General features: G+C 52.0%; 1 protein-coding gene across 7 annotated transcripts in view; it reads right to left on the bottom strand.

Annotated features, from left to right (window-relative positions):
- PALD1 (phosphatase domain containing paladin 1) overlaps nucleotides 1-18,643 on the bottom strand; it is a 99,471-nt gene that overhangs the window by 37,891 nt on the left and 42,937 nt on the right. For all 7 annotated transcript variants that reach the window (XM_074382352.1, XM_039478399.2, XM_010339295.3 and 4 more), the window contains one exon: nucleotides 2,370-2,583. In XM_074382352.1, coding sequence (XP_074238453.1) covers nucleotides 2,370-2,554 — 185 coding nt within the window. In that variant the 5' untranslated portion in view covers nucleotides 2,555-2,583. The remainder of the gene's footprint in view (nucleotides 1-2,369; nucleotides 2,584-18,643) is intronic.

Below are 18,643 nucleotides of genomic sequence, written 5' to 3'. Positions count from 1 at the left end.
GCGAAACTCCGTCTCAAAAAAAAAAAAAAAAAAAAAAAAGAATACAGGCTCTGGGGCATGAAGCCTAACTCCACCGCTTGGTAACTCTATGGCTTTGGATAAGGAGCTGTTTCCAGGAATTCCTACCCCCAAGGCTGTCCTGGGAATTAAATGTGCTAATGATTGTCAGTGCTTAGCCCAGTGCCTGGGGCACAGTAAGGATTTATTAACGTAATTGTAGTTCTAGCTCCATACAGGGCTACAGATAAAAATCAAGATTTCTGTAGATGCCAAAGGAGGTACAAGTCCAAACCTCAAGCTACTGTGCCCTCAAGACACAATAACTCCAGTGCTGATGATAACAATGAATATGACAGGGCCTCCCAAAGTTCATGATCTGATGTTAGGTCCTCTTGACAAAAGAGGTGCCCTTCAGAAAGGCAGGGGGTGGAATGGGTGGGGCAGAGGAGCACTAGAGGAGGAGCCAGCTCTGCCTCCATGTTAACATGTGACTCATGGGGAGCAACTCTCTCTACCTCCCTGAAACCCAGTTTTCACATGTCAGCTAAAATGCATTAGATCAGTGGTCACCATTCCTTTTCTGGAAAGAACCACACAGTAAATACTTGAGGCTTTATGGGCCATACAGTGCCTGTTGCAACTACTCAATTCTGCCATTGAGGCCCTAAACATCCACAGATACTATGTAAGTGAAAGGAAGTGTCAACGTTCCAATAAAACTTTATTTGAAAAAACAGGCCACACGGAGCCTGCAGGATGTAGTTTGCTGACCCCTCTATTGGATGATCTTTAAAGGTCCCTTCCACTTCAAACATTCTATACCCCAAGGAGTGCTGCGCTCATGGCTGGCTACAGGCCCTTAGCGCAGGGCCGTGTATGGGGCTTTTACAGCTGGTCAGCAATTGTTCTGAGACCATACCACTTGGTTAAATATTTTGAATGTCACCTCTGCTTATGTTAAGGAAACTGAGGTCCAGAGAGGGAAAGGGACTTGCGCAAGGTCACAGAACAAAGCAGGGGCAGAGGCAGGACCGGGGCACGAGTCTCCAGTGCTACCTTCAAGGCCCAAACCTACCTTTGTCATCTGTCAGTACAGAGACTACATATCAAGTCTCTTTTATATGACATCTCTTTCCTCCCCTTAGCAGAAGCCCAATAATTGATTATGATGACAGTTTTCCTGGCGGGCCCCAGAGCTGGCAGGCAGGGTTCATCATTCCCACGCCTGGAGTTTCCTTATCCAAAAGGCTCCATCTGCTAAGTCGTTGCCAAACTTTGACGTGTGGAATACATTTAATTCCTAGCTAGTCATCTCCTGCTTCCTGCATCCTGGAAGACCCAGAGGAGAAGAGCATAGTGGGCAGAGGTGTGGGAAGTATGAGGCTTCCCAACGCACCAGGAGATGGATCCAATCTCCCCACCGCCTTCCTGTCCTCCCTAGCATGGCTCTCCACTACCCACCCCTTCCTCAAAGCCCCACAGGGCAGACAGGGTTTCAGGGCCCCCCTCACGACTCTCTTCCTCTGGACATAAGCAGTAAGTCCAGATCTCAGAACACGCTGCCAGAACAAGCCCTAATGGGCATCATCAGGAGAGCTGACTAGCAGCTTCCAGCTCCTTCAGCCCAAGGCTCTTCCACAGCCTGGTGTTAGGCTCAGTTTTAAGCCATAATGACTGTCAGTGAAAAAGAAATCTCAATTTCATGCATAAGGTACATAAACATCTTTTGAAACGTTACGCCAAAAATTATTTTCTTTTTTTTTTTTTTTTTTTTTTTGAGACGGAGTTTCGCTCTTGTTACCCAGGCTGGAGTGCAATGGTGCGATCTCAGCTCACCGCAACCTCCGTCTCCTGGGTTCAAGCAATTCTCCTGCCTCAGCCTCCTAAGTAGCTGGGCTTACAGGCACGTGCCACCATGCCCAGCTAATTTTTGTATTTTTTTAGTAGAGACGGGGTTTCACCATGTTGACCAGGATGGTCTCGATCTCTCGACCTCGTGATCCACCCGCCTCGGCCTCCCAAAGTGCTGGGATTACAGGCTTGAGCCACCCGCGCCCGGCCAAAAATTATTTTCAAAAGTGGCGGGGCGGGGGTGGTCCTGCATCCATGCCTCTTCCTCCACGTTCCCTCACACTGTGGACATGGTGAGTAGCGTGGGCTCAGAGACTGACAACAGAGACGCAGCCCCGCCAGCTGCATGCGGTGTGAGTCCCGATGAACTGCTTCACCTCCCTGGGTCTCAGTGTCATCGTCTATGAAAACTAATGCAGTCTGCAAGCGTCAAGTACTGTATGCCACTGCACCCCCAAGCGGGTACCCCTGCCCACCGCATCTCCCAGGGACATGGGCACACTGCCCCTGCCACTCACGTGATCACAACAGGGGCCACCTTGTTGGGGATGATGGACTTGGCCTTGCTGTTATGCAAGCTTGTGGTCTGGAAGGAGTGGACGCTGACAGAATGCCGACCATCCATCGTGCCACTGCCCTGGAGGCCCTCAAAGGGGCTGCCTGCCGAGACCGTCTGCTGGGCTGTGCTGGCCGTTGTACCCATGGTCTGCCAGCAGCCTCAGGACCCCAGACCTGTGAGATAAGAGGGTATGTAGTGAAGGCGGGGACAGGAAAAGCCACAGCAGGAAACCTGACCCACCTCTTGCCCTCCACCACACAGAGAGAGGCAGCTCACTTGCCACCTACACCCGGGGGGCCCAGATCACATGCTCACTGAGTGCCTGCTCCATGCCCAGCCCTTTATCAACGTTCTGGGTGAGTCACGGACGTAGACAGACATAAAGATGTGGCCCTCGAACCCCTTGGTTTACACTCCTCTAGTGAAAATGAGACAGAAAGAGGTGAAGCATCCACTGCAGGTCAGGTTCACTGAGTCCAAAGTGACTGTTTCAGGTGATATAGACAAAGTCCAGACCTTCCAGGCTAGGAGAAGTGGGAAATGTCCCCGAGAGAGGAGAACCAGGGGCAAATAGATGCAAAGAGCGAAGTCAGACTTGGATTTGAAGGCTTTGGATAGGAACAGGATGCAGGAGGACATATAGCCACAAATAGCACAAAATAAAGCCAGGGAAGTCCAAATTAGGTGAGCTCTCAGCAGATCAAGTGTTCAAGAAAATACCAGGCCCTAAACTCAACATCAACATCAATATCTGAATTGGTGGCCAGGCACAGTGGCTCATACCTATAATCCCAGCACTTTGGGAGGCCGAGGCAGGGAGATCACTTGAGGCCAGGAGTTCGAGACCAGCCTGGACAACAATGGTGAAACCCATCTCTACAAGACAAAATTACCCAAGCATGGTGGCATGCACCTATAATCCCAGCTACTCGGGAGGCTGAGGCAGGAGAATCACTTGAACTTGGGAAGTGAAGGTTGCTGTGAACTGAGATCGTGCCACTGCACTCCAGCCTCGGTGACAGAGTAAAACTCTGTATATTAAAAAAAAATCATCTGAATCAATATCAGTATCCTCAACAGGCACAGCTTCCACCCGACTCGAAGAACACCGGGCACCCTCAGGGAGTCGGCAGTCCCTCCTGCAGGGCTCCCTCCTAAGGAAACACTTTAGGGTGTGTGCACACAGTGGGGTACCATGGTGTTTTGTTGACTGGGGTGTTATTTATAATCACACAACACTGGAAACCACCTGCAGTCCACAGCAGAGGATTTGCTGAATACATACTAAGACATCTATAGGGTAGAATGCCAAACAGCCATTACAAATTTCATACTGGCTGACGTGGAAAGACACCTAGGACAGAGTGGGCTGTATAGCCAAGTGCAGGCCACACCCCCACCTTAACTCACGAAAGGCATCAGGAAGAGTCTAGCTAGACCAGGATGCTAGCATGAGTTATCTGCAAGTGATGAGATTATAAAAGATTTGTATTCTCTCTTCTTTGCATATCTGTATTTTCTAATTTTTCTCCTCTGAACACTGGGTTAAAGCCTATTTAAAGAATAAAAGAATGGCTGGGGAAGATGGCTGGGACATCTTTTAAGGGCGGGTCAAAGGATGGGGAGGCGTGGCTCAGGAGTCCCAGAGCCAGAGCTGCAGAGTAGAGAGAAGGTTGGGAATTCCACATGGACAGAGAGTGACAGACAGGAGGGACAGAGGCTTAGGGCCCTTTCTGGGAGCTCAGTGGCCACTAGCCCCACACAGCACTGATGGTCCAGGACTGGGGGTGGGGGCAAGCTGTCTTGCCAGTCCCCACCCCTTGACTCTGCAGAAGCACAAGGACGGTAAGCACCCTTAGAGTACAGCAACTTCCCCAGCTGCCCTCGACCAGGCACAAGCTGCCCCACAGGAGTGAGGACTGTCTGCTCCCAACCAGCCACACTCCTCCGGCCTCCCATACAACCATCCACACTCCCCCGGCCTCCCATACAACCATCCACACTCCCCCGGCCTCCCATACAACCATCCACACTCCCCTGGCCTCCCATACAACCATCCACACTCCCCCGGCCTCCCATACAAACATCCACACTCCCCCGGCCTCCCATACAACCATCCACACTCCCCCGGCCTCCCATACAACCATCCACACTCCCCCGGCCTCCCATACAACCATCCACACTCCCCCGGCCTCCCATACAAACATCCACACTCCCCCGGCCTCCCATACAAACATCCACACTCCCCCGGCCTCCCATACAAACATCCACACTCCCCCGGCCTCCCATACAACCATCCACACTCCCCGGGCCTCCCATACAAACATCCACACTCCCCCAGCCCTCCCATGAGCAGCAGCATCACCTCAACAAGGGCAAGGTGGAATCACAGGGTCAGCATGAAGCTGGGGTCAGGTCAGTCTGATGGCTGAGCTCACTGTCCTCTCTTCTCCGGGTCCTGAACCAGAGATCTGGTCCCAGGTGGGTGCTCCCCAGGCCTCCTCTGCACCGTGCACTCAGGCTCCTACCCCAGAGCCACCTCTCATTCGGGGACTCTCAGAGAGAACAACTCCAGACTCACGGGCCCTCCCAGAACCTTCTCAAACAGCCACCCATCCCTCTCCAATCTGGAAAGATATCCCCACACTGACCCATACCTGTCACCCTTGAAAACTCCCAGGAGCCTCGTGACGGGTTCGTAAACACACACACCTTGTGTTTATAGAAGCCCCATCTCCACGATGCTCCACATCATTTCTCCCTCTCTTTCTCTCTTTTTGTCAAGGGTGGAGGGAATGAGCCTCTTTGTTCCCAAACAGAAAAACAGGCAGCTCAGAGAGGAGATGGAGTTCCACAGTGGACCCCTCACCGGCCAACGGCAGAGCGGCACCTTCCCTCCACCTCACCACCCTGGCAGGCCCCAAACAGCCGTCGTCAAACTTTCCCAGACCCCTGGCAGCAGCCTGGGCCAGGGAGATACGTGTGGGAACAACCCGGAGAACAAGGGCTCAGGGCAGCTCTCCCGAGGGAGAGAGGATGGGCAGGACCCAGAAGGGCCTGCAGAAGGATTCAGGCCAAGGCCAGGCCCCAGGGCCGGCCCCCCCAGGACTGGGCTGGCCTGACACCTCCACCTCTCCTCCCCCGCCTGCTCCCGGCTCCAGTTCCAGCCACCCTTGCCTCTCATGGCTCCAGAGGCAATGACAGGCTGCAGCCGGTGCCCTGCAAGGGCGGCCCAGGGACGACACAGATGTGCACAGCTGCAGGCTGGAGGGGTAGAACAGGCAGCTGGGGGTGGGAGGAAGGCAATGTGCTTTGAAAACCAGACTCACCTCCAAAATATCTAGAGGCGGGTGCAACCCCAGACTTGTCACTCTGTAGCTCTCACCCTGAAATCTCTCTCAACTCTGCCAGAGAGAACCTCACTACGCAGGCCTTCCTCCTGCTGGCCACACGCTGAGGGGCCTTGGGCCACTTCCTTCCCCTCTCTGGGCCTCAGTGTTCACTGTAAAATGATAGTGAGGGGTGGGATGGTCTGAACACCCCTTCCAGCTTCAGAGGGATCTGGCACCTAAGATCAGTGATCTCAGTGGTCACAGTACTGCTGTTGCCTGCCAGGGACAGGGGTTAGCAAGAGTCGGGGTGTAGGTGGGGTGCCTAGCGCTCAAATCTCTGCTAAGGAAAGCCAGGGGGAAGTGGGTTGGGATGAGATGTGCCTGCATGGTTGGTGAGTGGTTTATGCCTTTATTTCCTATCTTCTAACTCTCCTTCGGTCATGAGTGAGAGCTGCCCCTGCAGGGACAGCAGAGCGTGAGCCAGTGCCACAGAGCTCACGGCTGTTTTCACATCACATCCCAGTGGGATCTGGAAATGTCGTTTACGGTACCACTCTTCTAAACAACAGTCATTATCAGACACACCTAGGACCACGTGAGCCCCCAGTCCCCTGCCCACAGGTGCTGGGCTGATGCACCTGGCCAGCTTCAGGCAACTCCACACCTGGTGCTCTTAAATCACTCCCCACTCCCGATATGGGTTCTCACAATTCAGATTAACTCTGAATGTGTGCAGAGCAACACCTGGACGGCCCAATGCACAGCACAGCGAGGCTTCAACTCCTCAGCTGCCCTGATCTCACCCCCACACCCAAACCAGCCCTGCACTGAACTCTCAGCAACCACCCGCTGCCACAGACAAGAACCTTCAGGACCAGGACTAGGACCAGGGTCCTCGCCCAAGCACCATCTGTGAATGGCCAGCAGTCCTTGGCTGTCACCACAGGCAGACAGCAGGGCAGAGCCCGGCTAGGATGGGCCGCAGCAGCCACCCTCTCTTAACAACCAAGATCATCACTCTCCTCATTCTGCTTTATCTGGTAAGCCATTCATGGTGGTTTCCATCTGCCCCTGGCCTTCCTCAAGAACCAGAAGGAGGTCGGGCGTGGTGGCTCACACCTATAATCCTAGCACTTTGGGTTACCAAGGCAGGTAGATCACGAGGTCAGGAGTTCGAGACCAGCCGGACCAACATGGTGAAACCCCGTCTCTACTAAAAATACAAAACTAGCCGGGCATGATGGCACGTGCCTGTAATCCCAGCTATTCAGGAGGCTGAGGCAGGAGAATCGCTTGAACCCGGAAGCCAAGGTTGCAGTGAGCTGAGATCATGCCACTGCACTCCAGCCTGGGTGACAGAGCAAGACTCCATCTAAAAAAAAAAAAAAAAAAACCTCTGCCCTGGGCCCTAGGACAAGTCCTCCACCCCTTGAAGAACAGGTGCTCAGACCGGGTCAACCCAGTTCCCTCCAACCCTCTGCCCCCGCCGGGTTTGGGCCTCCCGCGCCTGGCTGACCTATCTCCTTCCCTTTTGTGCCCCGCAATCCGTAAGCGGCAGCATCCTCCCATAAGCAGGAGAATGTTTTAAAAACCTAAATCCGATCATGGCATTTCCTTCTATCATGCTAAAATGACAGTCCGCCCCCCGACCTTACCCTCTCCTTGGCACGACTCCTGCCACAGGCATGTCCTCCTTACTCTTCCCCTCCTGCCTACGGAGGCCTGGCACCTGCCACCCCTGCCTGGAACATCCTCTCCTCAGAGAGGTCTCTCTGACCCTAGCGATGCTGTAACCCCCGGCCCCCACCGCACGGTCCCTTTCCATCTATGACCTCCTTTTATTTCCTTAATCACCAGGTTAACAGCATCTTGTGGATACCACCAGACTCCCCCAGTCCACTAGAGCAGGGACGGAGCCTGACTTGTCCTCGTCGGCCCTGCACCAGAACAGCTCCCAGGGCACAGAGGTGCTCAGTACATATTTAGGAGATGAACAAATGAGCAATGTGCTGAAGACATTTGCAGCTTTCAGGGTTCATAGAGGAGGGAGCAACCCGTACCAAGGAGCAGGTCTCAGCCTTCCCCGCTGCTCCCACCCCACTCCTCTCACCTGGACTGCCCTCCTCCCCGACCCTCTCACATTCCACCCACCTTCGAAGGTTAACTCCTCCAGGAAGCCCTCCCTGATGTACACTCACTCTCACCTCTCAATCCCCACCTCACATTTTGTGTGTAAACATCACAAAATGAAACACTCCATCTCTTGCACTTCACACTTCCTGGCAGGGGCCATGCCTGTGTCCTTCTTGGCTCTGTACCAGGTACCCAGCTCAGAGCAGGGGCTGGACACACAATTGCTACTGGAATGAAATCTGCTCTGAGAGGGTAGGGCAGGGTTTCTCCATCACTTGATCTTCCCACCCCGTGTGGTTACTGATGACGGGCCAAGGCTGGTTCTCAACAGGTAGGCACTAAAACCTGGGGGTCATCTACTTCTGCAGGGTGGTATTTATTTCTTCTTTTCTGCTCATCTGTCGCTTCCAAACATCTTACAATGAACATGATTACCCTAGGAACATTTTCTTGTTAAGTGTAGTTATTTGTGTAAGTTTCCAAGTTGGGCAAAGGTCACAACTCTTCACCCAGGGAACCCTCACCCCCCAACCCCAAAGCAGCCCTTTGCTCCTCCAGCCCCGAGTCCTTAACCCTGCCCTCCTCCCAGGCACACTCAGCCCACTGCATGTTCCCCTGACTATCATTCCACTCGTACAGCCTGGTAGGATTTTTGTGTCTTTGCTACAACTCTCAAGGGAGCCGAGAATTATGATCCCCACTTTACAGAAGAGGCAACAGCTGAGCAAAGTCAAAGACATGATCCTCCAAGGTAGCAGGCTTTGTGGAGGCAGAAGTTCCTGGCCCTGACTCCTTCATCTCTTGGGAGTCCCACAGACCCGTCCCTTCATGACCTCTGCCCCTCAGCCTCTTTCTCTTTAAAACTAGGAAGAGTCCAGCCAGGCACCGTGGCTCATGCCTGTAATCCAAGCACTTTGGGAGGCTGAGGTGGGCATATCACAAGGTCAAGAAATCGAGACATCTTGGTTAACAGGGTGAAACCCAGTCTCTACTAAAAATACAGAAAATGGGCCGGGCGTGGTGGCTCAAGCCTGTAATCCCAGCACTTTGGGAGGCCGAGGCGGGTGGATCACGAGGTCAAGAGATCGAGACCATCCCGGTCAACATAGTGAAACCCCGTCTCTACTAAAAATACAGAAAATTAGCTGGGCATGGTGGCGCATGCCTGTAATCCCAGCTACTCAGGAGGCTGAGGCAGAAGAATTGCCTGAACCCAGGAGGCAGAGGTTGCAGTGAGCCGAGATCGCGCCATTGCACTCCAGCCTGGGTAACAAGAGCGAAACTGTCTCAAAAAAAAAATAAATAAATAAAAATACAGAAAATTAGCTGGGCGTGGTGGTGCATGCCTGTAGTCCCAGCTACTTGGGAGGCAGAGGCAGGAGAATCGCTGGAAGCCAGGAGAAGGAGGTTGCAGTGAGATTAGATCACACCACTGCACTCCAGCCTGGTGACAAAGTGAGACTCTGTCTCAAAAAAAAAAAAAAAAAAAAAAAAAAAACCCTAGGAAGAGTCCAAACTAGAAGCTAAAATAAAGCTGTCTGGGATCACAGAAACTCAGATCACAGAAACCCTTCACCTGCTAAATTATATGCTTCTTGTTTTTATATTTTTCTAAGCTACAAAAAAAAAAAGTTTAAAAGTTAAAAACAGAAGCTAGAGGACGTGTGGAAACACAGCCCTTTGCTCAGCAGGCCGGGCTGCCACTGCAGGGGGCTTGGGGGGCGGCCCTGGATTCCAGCTTCAGCCTGCAATCCCTGGGGAGCCTTTGAAGCACTGAGTCCTGGCAGGAAGGAGACCTCATCGCTGCCATGCACTGGGATGACAAGTCAAGGTGGGCATGAAGCAGGAAGTGGACAAATGTGGAGAGAATGACCGACGGCCCGCAGAGGAGCTGTGGCATGTGAAGGCCAGCACCCAGAGCCAGCAGAGTGCAGGGACATAAATGCAGGTCGCACTGCGCTGGGAGAAGCTGTGGAGGGATAGGCAAGCCTCCCTCTAAGCTCACCTGGCAGGCGGGCTCTCGGGATGAAAGAGCCTGCCCCACGGCCAGCAGCAGTCCCTGGGTCACCAGGTGCGGGCCAGCTGTCACAGGCCAGCTGTCACGGGTCTGCAGGTTCCTGGAAGTCAGGACCTTTTCCAGTACCCATAGTTGCCTGCCTCCAAGTGGGTCTGCTCTGCTGTTAGAAAGCTTCTGTCTATGGGATCTTGGATTGGGGAGCGGGGAAAGGCTATAATGGGCATTTTGAGGACAACTGGGAAAATTGGAGGATGGAGTATATGCTGGATAAATAAGTTAACATCCTCAGACTGTGGCTCAAAGAAAAATGCCCTTGTTCTTTGGAAATATGGGCTGAAGCATTTGGGGTTAAGGCCTCTTGATGTCTGTTGAAGATCATACGATTTAGAGAGAGAAGTAAATGGAACAAATCTTACCTGGTGTTGACAGACAGGGGTTTACTCACTGCTTGCTTTTTCTTTTTTTTTTCTTTTTTTTTTGGGGGGGGGGGATGGAGTCTCACTCTGTTGCCCAGGCTAGAGGGCAGTGGTATAACCTTGGCTCACTGCAACCTCCGCCTCCCAGGTTCAGGCAATTCCAGCCTTAGATTCCCGAGTAGCTGGGATTACAGGCATGTGCCTCCACTCCTGGCTAATTTGGGGGTTTTTTTTGTTTTGTTTTGTTTGTAGAGATGGGGTTTCACTATGTTGGCCAGGCTGGTCTCAAACTCCTAACCTCAAATGATCCACCCACCTCGGCCTCCCAAAGTGGTAAGATCGCAGGCATAAGCCACAGCGCCCAGCGAACTCTTTAGATTTGTTTATAGGTTTAAAATTTTTCCAAATAAGAAAATTGGTGTTAAAAACTTTCAAAAATAAAACTGAAAAAAGTGTTACGCTGTCTTATGAGAAGTGCTCCATGGATTCCTCCTGGTTCCGCCCCTGAGGACTCAGAGGATGCATCCTTGCTGAAGGGAGTCAGCCTGTGGCCCACAGGCCAAAAGGTGTTGGTCTCAGGTGCAATCTGTGTGATCTGCAGAGTTTTGTATTTTCCACTCTAATTAGCCACCTGTAGTACTTTGAAATCAATGAATTTCAAATAAAAATCTAGATCTCCGGCTTCTCTTAATGAATTAAAAAATGTGCAACAAGGTGCCACTGGAGGAGGTGAACGGGGGCTGGACTCAGGCGGGGATCCACACTGCACTTGGGCCCTGCCCTGGCCTCTTGACAGCTAGAAGGGGACGGTGCTCCTGGTCTAACCCTGTCCTGCGGTGGCCCTCCCACTGTTGTACCGTGTTCACTTGTGCCCCAAAACCTAAACAGCCTCCTCGATTTTCCCAAGCCTTTCAGTCCCCAGCCTCTTGGCCACTGTCCTATGAATGAGCTTGGCCTCTGCCCTTGAGCCTCAGCAGCCCAGACACAGACACACTTTCTTGGCATACTCTGACCACACTAACAAGAGGTCGCTGCCTCTCTGATTCTAACCACTGCCACTGAGCTGTCTCCTAACACCTCTAAAGCCTTTCTGCCTCGGGCTCAGCCCCTGCTTCCCCCTTCCTGGCCTACAGCATGTGGCTTTCTTGTCCCAAGGCAGGACTAATGTCCCCACTGGGAAATCTCCCTGTGAGAGACTCAAACTCTGACGCTCTGGTCCAGCTTTTCAGCCTGGGAATGGCCCAGATTTAATCAAAGAGCTCACAACGCTCTCATCCCCCAGAAGCAGGGACAGCCGGCTGAACACACAGCCGCCCAGAGCCAAGACTGCATTCCCCAGCTCCCTTGCAGCTTCCTGGTGCCATGTGACTAACAGGCTAACGGCACTGCTATGGTTTGAATGACCCTTCCAAAACTCATGTTGGAATTTAATTGCCAATGCAATAGTATTAAAAGGCCTTTAAGAGGTATGATTAGGCCATGAGGGCGCTGTCCTCGTGGATGGGTTCAACACCTTTTAAAAGGGGGCTTTGGGGAATGAGTTTTCTGTTTCACACGCTCACTTGCCCTTCTGCCTTCTGCCATAAGAGGACACAGCAAGAAGGCCCGTGCCAGATGCCAAGCAGATGCCAGTGCTGTGCTCTTAGACTTCCCAGCCTCCAGAATTGTGAGCCAAATAAACTTTGGTTCATTATAAATTACTCAGTCTGTGGTATTCTGTGACAGCAGCAGAAAGTGGACTTAGACAGGGATATAAGGGTAAGTGTCAGACGCCAAGTTCTGGAATCTTTCCTTATAAGACCCCCTTCCTCCCTGCCTCAATCCTGCTGCCTGGACACAGATGTGATCACTAAAGTTTCACAGCCACTTGAACCATGAGCCCATGACGCCACAGCCTGGGAACGGTGGGGTGGACATCAAGCTCCCCAGGGAAACTGTCGAGTAGAGCAACTATACCAGACCTGGTCTGCAAAGCTCTGGGCTTAGACGGGACAGAGAAATAAACTTCCAACTTGTGTAAACCACAGTTATTTGGCTTTTCCTGTTACTTGAAGCCAAATCTAATCCTGACTAATGCACTCAGTTATATTTAGGTTTGACCCTCACTGATCACATGCCACATGGGAACAGGAGAGAATTTCTTTCTTTCTCCTCTTGCAGGAGAATGTCAAGTTTCCCTACCGGTGAAAGCCAGGCTACACTGCGGACTGGCAGCTCCATGTTTGGGCAGAGCAACTCCAGGATCCTGTGAGCCCAGAAGCCAAGTGTGGAGTTCACAGAACACAGAAGACATCATCCTGGCCCACCAGGGCCTGCAGGATAGCTGAGGAGATTCACACCGTCAGAGCACCATCAGCTGCGAGACGGCATGGTGAGGCAGCTTTTCCTGAGTCAGCGGCAGAGATTTCGAAAGTCCCAAGCTGCTAAATGTTTATTCCACCCCATAGACAGAGACATGGCCTCTACTGCTCCAAATGGCGAAGAAAAGACCACAAGGGTCTCTCCTTTTCCCTCTAGCGGGCCTTCTGAGCCAAGGAAGTCCCTGGGAAGAGGGAAGGTGTTATCTGGATGGGAGGAACCCTGCCCTGTTCTTTCAGGAAGGAGCAGGTCAACTCAGGGAAAGGCAACGCCTTCTTCTCCCAAAAGAGCCTGAGTTCCCATCCGCCTCCAGGTTCCATGCAGCCAGATATTAGGGACAAGTGCCTTGGGGAGGGGGGCCCAGGGAGAATAGGGTTAAGAGCATCTGGACATGCTCATGTGCTCAGTTCCAGGAAGCTGGGCATTTGGACATTTCAAAGTCAGCAGAAACTCAGAGTGTCCTGAGACCTCACCCAGGGCTCTGCCCTGCTGACACTCTCCTGGCTGCCATGAGGGACTAGGCTCAGAGTGCCACACTTCAGCCCCACTTCCAACCTCCAGCAACCCTGCAGGGACCTAAAGCATCATTTCAAGGAGCTGGGGAGAACCATGACCTGGATCCTGGGCATCTGTCTCCATCCCACCCACCCTTGGCTTCTAGTCTAAATTCTTTTGCCCAGCACTCAAGTATCCCCTTATCCACCCTCAGCACCCCGAATCTGCCCCCCACATTCCCACTATTTTAGGCAAATCCAGATCCCAGCTGCCCAGTTGTGCTGAACAGAAAAAAAGCCCCTCTAGTTTTCCTTCAGCCCTGACTTTCCAAGAATTCAGAGCAGCCCACACCTATTTCCACCTGAATGAGACAGATGGGTGGTTTTCAAACATTTCAGCGGCTGAATTCTTTGTGCAAAAATCAACATTTCCTGAAAGCTCTATGTGTCAAACAGCCAGGAGTAGAGCTGATGTGCTGGCTGCAGGCTCAGAAGCTGCAGCACCTCCTGCCCCCAGACCCACCCTGGGCCCTCCTGGAGAGAAGCTCCAGAGCTGCCCCCCCAGAGCTGCTCAAGGCCTTCAAGGCCCTCCCAGGACATGAAGCCCTTTCCTGTCCTCACCCTTGTGGGTCCCATAACCGGGCATGCCAGCCCCACCCTCACCCCCTTCAGTACCTCCATCAGCATCCAGTGGAAATGAAAGGGCCTCCCGCTCCAAGCCAGCCAGCACTCAGCCCATGCTCCACCCAACCTGGCCCTGACCCCAGTGCCCTGTGGTTTCCTAAGTACATGCCTCACCTCCCGACTCTGAGTCTGATGTTCCTTTTGTGGGGCAGCCCCACTAACAGGGTCCAGCCAACAATTGTTGTAGATTCCAAATGTCACTTGACTAAGTGTATTTCACATTGGCTACCTCACTGGAACTTCAGGACAATCTTATGAGGAAGGGAGACACACAGGGCAACTGTCCCATCAAGTGGGTAAAAAAACAGCCCAGAGAGTTCGCTACAAGACAAGACAGGGCCCAGCCTCCAGTTCCGCAGCTGGGCTCCTCCTCCATCATCCACCTGCCACTCCCTCATTCCTCCGCTGACACTACCCCAGCTTTCCCTATGGACATCAGGAAGCTTAGAACAGGGACCGCAGGAGGCAGAGAACACATAGGACCCAGGCGGAGAGTACCCCTTCCAGAGCTATGGCCTCTCACACGCCCCTGGCAGCCAGATGCCCAGGGTGAGTAACAATGGAGCTAAAAATAGGGCCTGACTCTGGGGGATGGCAGGGGGCCGAGTGGCCTGTTGGAGGAAACATCTGCCTCAGCTCCAGAACAAACACAGAGGAAGTTGCCCTGCTGCAGGGTTCCCAATTGTGGGTGCAGAGCACATGAAATGTCCAGGTCTATACCCAGGGCCGGGCCGGGGCTCAGACCAGCCCTTCACCTGCCCTGGGCCTGTTCCCCCACTTCCCACACACACACAGAGACATACATACATACACACACACACACACACACACACACACACACACACACACACACACACATCGTACAGAGTAGAAACCCACCTTGTGCATCTTAGAGTTGAGAGCCAGAATGCCTTTGAGAACTAAGTCTGACTCTTTCATTTTATAGAGGAGGAAACTGGGGTCCACGGGTGGCCAGAGACCTGCCCACAGTCACAAGAACAGTAGGTGGTGGTGTTGGGACCGAGGTCTCCTGCTCCTTGCTCATCCTGGCACCCCCTGCTCATATGCATCACTGGGCATGTCCACCCAGGACCAGGGACAACCTTGCTCCCAAGGAGGCAGATTCCATATTAAGCATATCAGCTGGACTCAAGGCGCAGCACTCAGGACAGTCCAGGAATACACTGGGCTGGCCCAGCTCTCCTCCAACCTGCTGTCCTCAACTCCTGTGCTCTCAACTCCAGCCAGTGTACCTCCTCACAGTCTACAGAACAGGCACCATCAACAGGCCTTGGCAAATAATCAACATCAATAACAAAAATAAGAAGAGGCCGGGCATGGTGGCTCACACCTGTAATCCCAGCACTTTGGGAGGCCGAGGTGGGTGGATCATCTGAAGTCAGGAGTTCGAGACCAGCCTGGGCAAAATGGTGAAACTCTGTCCCTACTAAAAACACAAAAATTAGCCAGGTGTGGTGGCACATGCCTATAATCCCAGCTACTCAAAAGGCTGAGGCACGAGAATTGTTTGAACCCAGGAAGCAGAGGTTGCAGTGAGCCAAGATTGCACCATTGCACTCCAGCCTGGACAACAGAGTGAGATTCAGTCTCAAAAAAATAAATAAATAAATAAAAAGTAGAAGGCTGAGGAGCATCTTACTGGACCTGAGGGTGGGAGCGGGGTGTGCTGCCGTCTTTTTATGGCAGAAATGTTGCCTCTGAAGATTCTTGACATGGTCCATAAACAACAAGGCTGGGCCACCTCTCAGTCTGGCCCAGCCAGTTTTCCTCCAGCACTCGAACAGATGCTGCTGTTTCTTCTGTGGAGCAGTAGAAGTTTGAGGGCCACACAGCAGACCCCCACTCACTCATTCTACTTCTTCCTGACTGGCTCAGCCTTCCTTCCCAGCCCACTCCCTGCACCAGGAGGCTTCCTTGACCTCCCCTCCATCCCTTCCCACCACAAGGGTCTCCCAGGGGACCCACCTGGCAGAAGTTGGGGTTGGCCTTCAATGGCATCCTCAGGGCCTGTCCTGTCCTTGGCACAAAGGAGCCACTTGAATGAACAAAACGGGGAATTTTTTTTTTTTTAGATACAGTCTCACTCTGTCACCAGGTTGGAGTGCAGTGGCACGATGTCGGTTCACTGCAACCTCTGCCTTCAAGTGATTCTCCTGCCTCAGCCTCCCGAGTAGCTGGGACTATAGGCATGCACCACCACATCCAGCTAATTTTTATATTTCTTAGTAGAGATGGGGTTTCACCATGTTAGCCAGGATGGTATTAATCTCTTGACCTCATGATCCGCCCACTTCAGCCTCCCAAAGTGGTGGGATTACAGGTGTGAGCCACTGCACCCGATCCAGAAAATTTTTAAAAAACAAGAAAAAGCCAACCTGGGCAAGATGGTAAGGCCTCATCTCTACAAACACAAAATAACATACACACACGCAAAAAAACATACAAATTTAAGAATTAGCCAGCATGGTGGTATGCATCTATGGTTCCAACACTTTGGGAGGCCACAGCTGTCAGCTAGCTTGAGACTAAGAGTTCGAGACCAGCCTGAGCAACATGGCAAAATCCCATCTCTACTAAAAATACAAAAATTAGCCTGGCATGGTGGTACACACCTTCAGTCTCAGCTACTTGAGAGAATAAGGCGGGGATCACTTGAGCCCAGGTCAAGGCTGCAGTGAGCTGTGATCACAACACTGCACTCCAGCCTGGGCGACAGAACAAGACCCTGTCTATAAAACAATTTTTTTAAATAAAAAGATAATTTTTTTAAAGGATCAACTTTGCAGGTGTCTGTGTTGTGAGAATAAACCAGACAGCACAGATGGGGTTTTAGCCCAGGTTCCAGAAATACAACAGATGATCCATAAGTGGCCACCACGTGTTGACTGTCTGAAAGAAAGTTCAGGGCGGGAGATGCTGACCACTGACCACCTCCCACCCCCAGGTGAGAAGGCTAAGGAGGAGGACACATGGAGGCCAGAGGCTAGGGGAGCCCTTTTAGGTCAGAAGGAAGACAGAGTGACTCTGAGGGGGCTCCTCTCTGAGAGGCAGATCCCACCCATGAGGAAGAGTTGCCTGGCTAAGACCCCTGGGTCTCTCGAGGAGTCATGCCCTCCCTGCCACTCAGTGGGGCAAGAAAAATGGGGCACCTATGAAGTCCCCTGGGCCCCTCACTCACTCCTGAGGCCCAGATTTGAAATCACAAACACTGAATTCTTAACCCCAATGGCTTCCACCTCCACTCCCCGAGGTTGTGCCTTTCAGGTTCGCTGGGGGAAAGGATACTAATGGCAGCAGGTAATGTGTGCTGGACTCCAGGAGTGTGCCAGGCAGTGGGCTCAGCCAGCCTCTCATCTAATCCTACGGTTCTGAAAGCAGGCTCCACCGACCCCAGGACCCAGCACCTTCCATCCAGGGGTCCAGAGGTCAACAGGATTCTCACGGCAGCACTAAGACGTCACTGACTTTCACTGGAAAGACATTTGGTGGCTCAAAAGCCATGGGGGGGCAAAACTGCTAGAGTCTCAGTAGAAACAAGGCCACAGCCCCAAACTGGGCCAGTCTCACTGTGTTGCCAGAGACATGCAGTCACAGTGAGAAAATTCACCCATGTCACATAAGGGTCCATGAGGAGGCAGTAAAAAGGATTAGTTTCACTGAATCTCAGCCTTTGGGTCCATGTCCATTTAATATCCCGTGTGATAAAATGGGACGTATGCATAAGGCCCAAGGACAGGGATCTAGAGACCACACAGAACTCTTCCGAGTTGGAGCTGACTCAGCCTCTGGTCCAGGGAATACCCATTTTTTTTTTTTTTTTTTTTTTTTTTGAGATGGGGTCTTGCTTTGTCACCCAGGCTGGAATGCAATGCCATGATCACGGTTTACCACAGCCTCAACCCGGGCTCAAGCCATCGTCCCACCTCAGCCTCCCAAATAGCTAAAACTACAGGTGTATGCCACCATGCCTGGCTAATTTTTTTTTTTTTTTTTTTTTTTTTTAGACAGAGTTTCGCTCTTGTTACCCAGGCTGGAGTGCAATGGCGCGATCTCGGCTCACCGCAACCTCCGCCTCCTGGGTTCAGGCAATTCTCCTGCCTCAGCCTCCTGAGTAGCTGGGATTATAGGCACGCGCCACCATGCCCAGCTAATTTTTTGTATTTTTAGTAGAGACGGGGTTTCACCATGTTGACCAGGTTGGTCTCGATCTCTTGACCTTGTGATCCACCCGCCTCGGCCTCCCAAAGTGCTGGGATTACAGGCTTGAGCCACCGCGCCCGGCCTTAATTTTTAAATTTTTGGTAGCTATGGGGTTTGACAATGTTGTCCAGAATGGTCTCCAACTCCTGGGCTCAAGCGATCCACCTGCCTCAACCTCCCAAAGTGCTGGGACTACAGACGTGAGCCACTGCCCCGGGCTGGGAGCACCATTTTTACTTGAGAGAATGATCAACAGACACAGGGTGGATTTTCAGATTTCGGTATTTGCAAGACTTTTTTACTAAATGAGTAAAGTGATCCTGTCCCATCAAAGAAAACAACTGACTGAATTTGTTGCCAATAATAAAGCTGGAGCTTGGAGCCTTCAAGGGAAAATTAGAATTTTGGAAAGCCTGTGTCAGCCACTCACAAAAGCTGCTGAAAACAGAAATATTTTTCTGATAATAGGTGTGATGATAGTAACAGATGTGACTTTTTAAAAATGTTGACATGAAATATAACCACATTTGGAAGATCTGTGTAACACACCAGGCCAATTGTTTTCTGAGAGACAGATG

This window comes from Saimiri boliviensis, chromosome 12 (assembly GCF_048565385.1).
Source record: "Saimiri boliviensis isolate mSaiBol1 chromosome 12, mSaiBol1.pri, whole genome shotgun sequence".
NCBI classification, from domain to species: domain Eukaryota; kingdom Metazoa; phylum Chordata; class Mammalia; order Primates; family Cebidae; genus Saimiri; species Saimiri boliviensis.
Note: the sequence above shows the minus strand (reverse complement) of the source record. Positions and strands in the feature narration are given on the sequence as shown.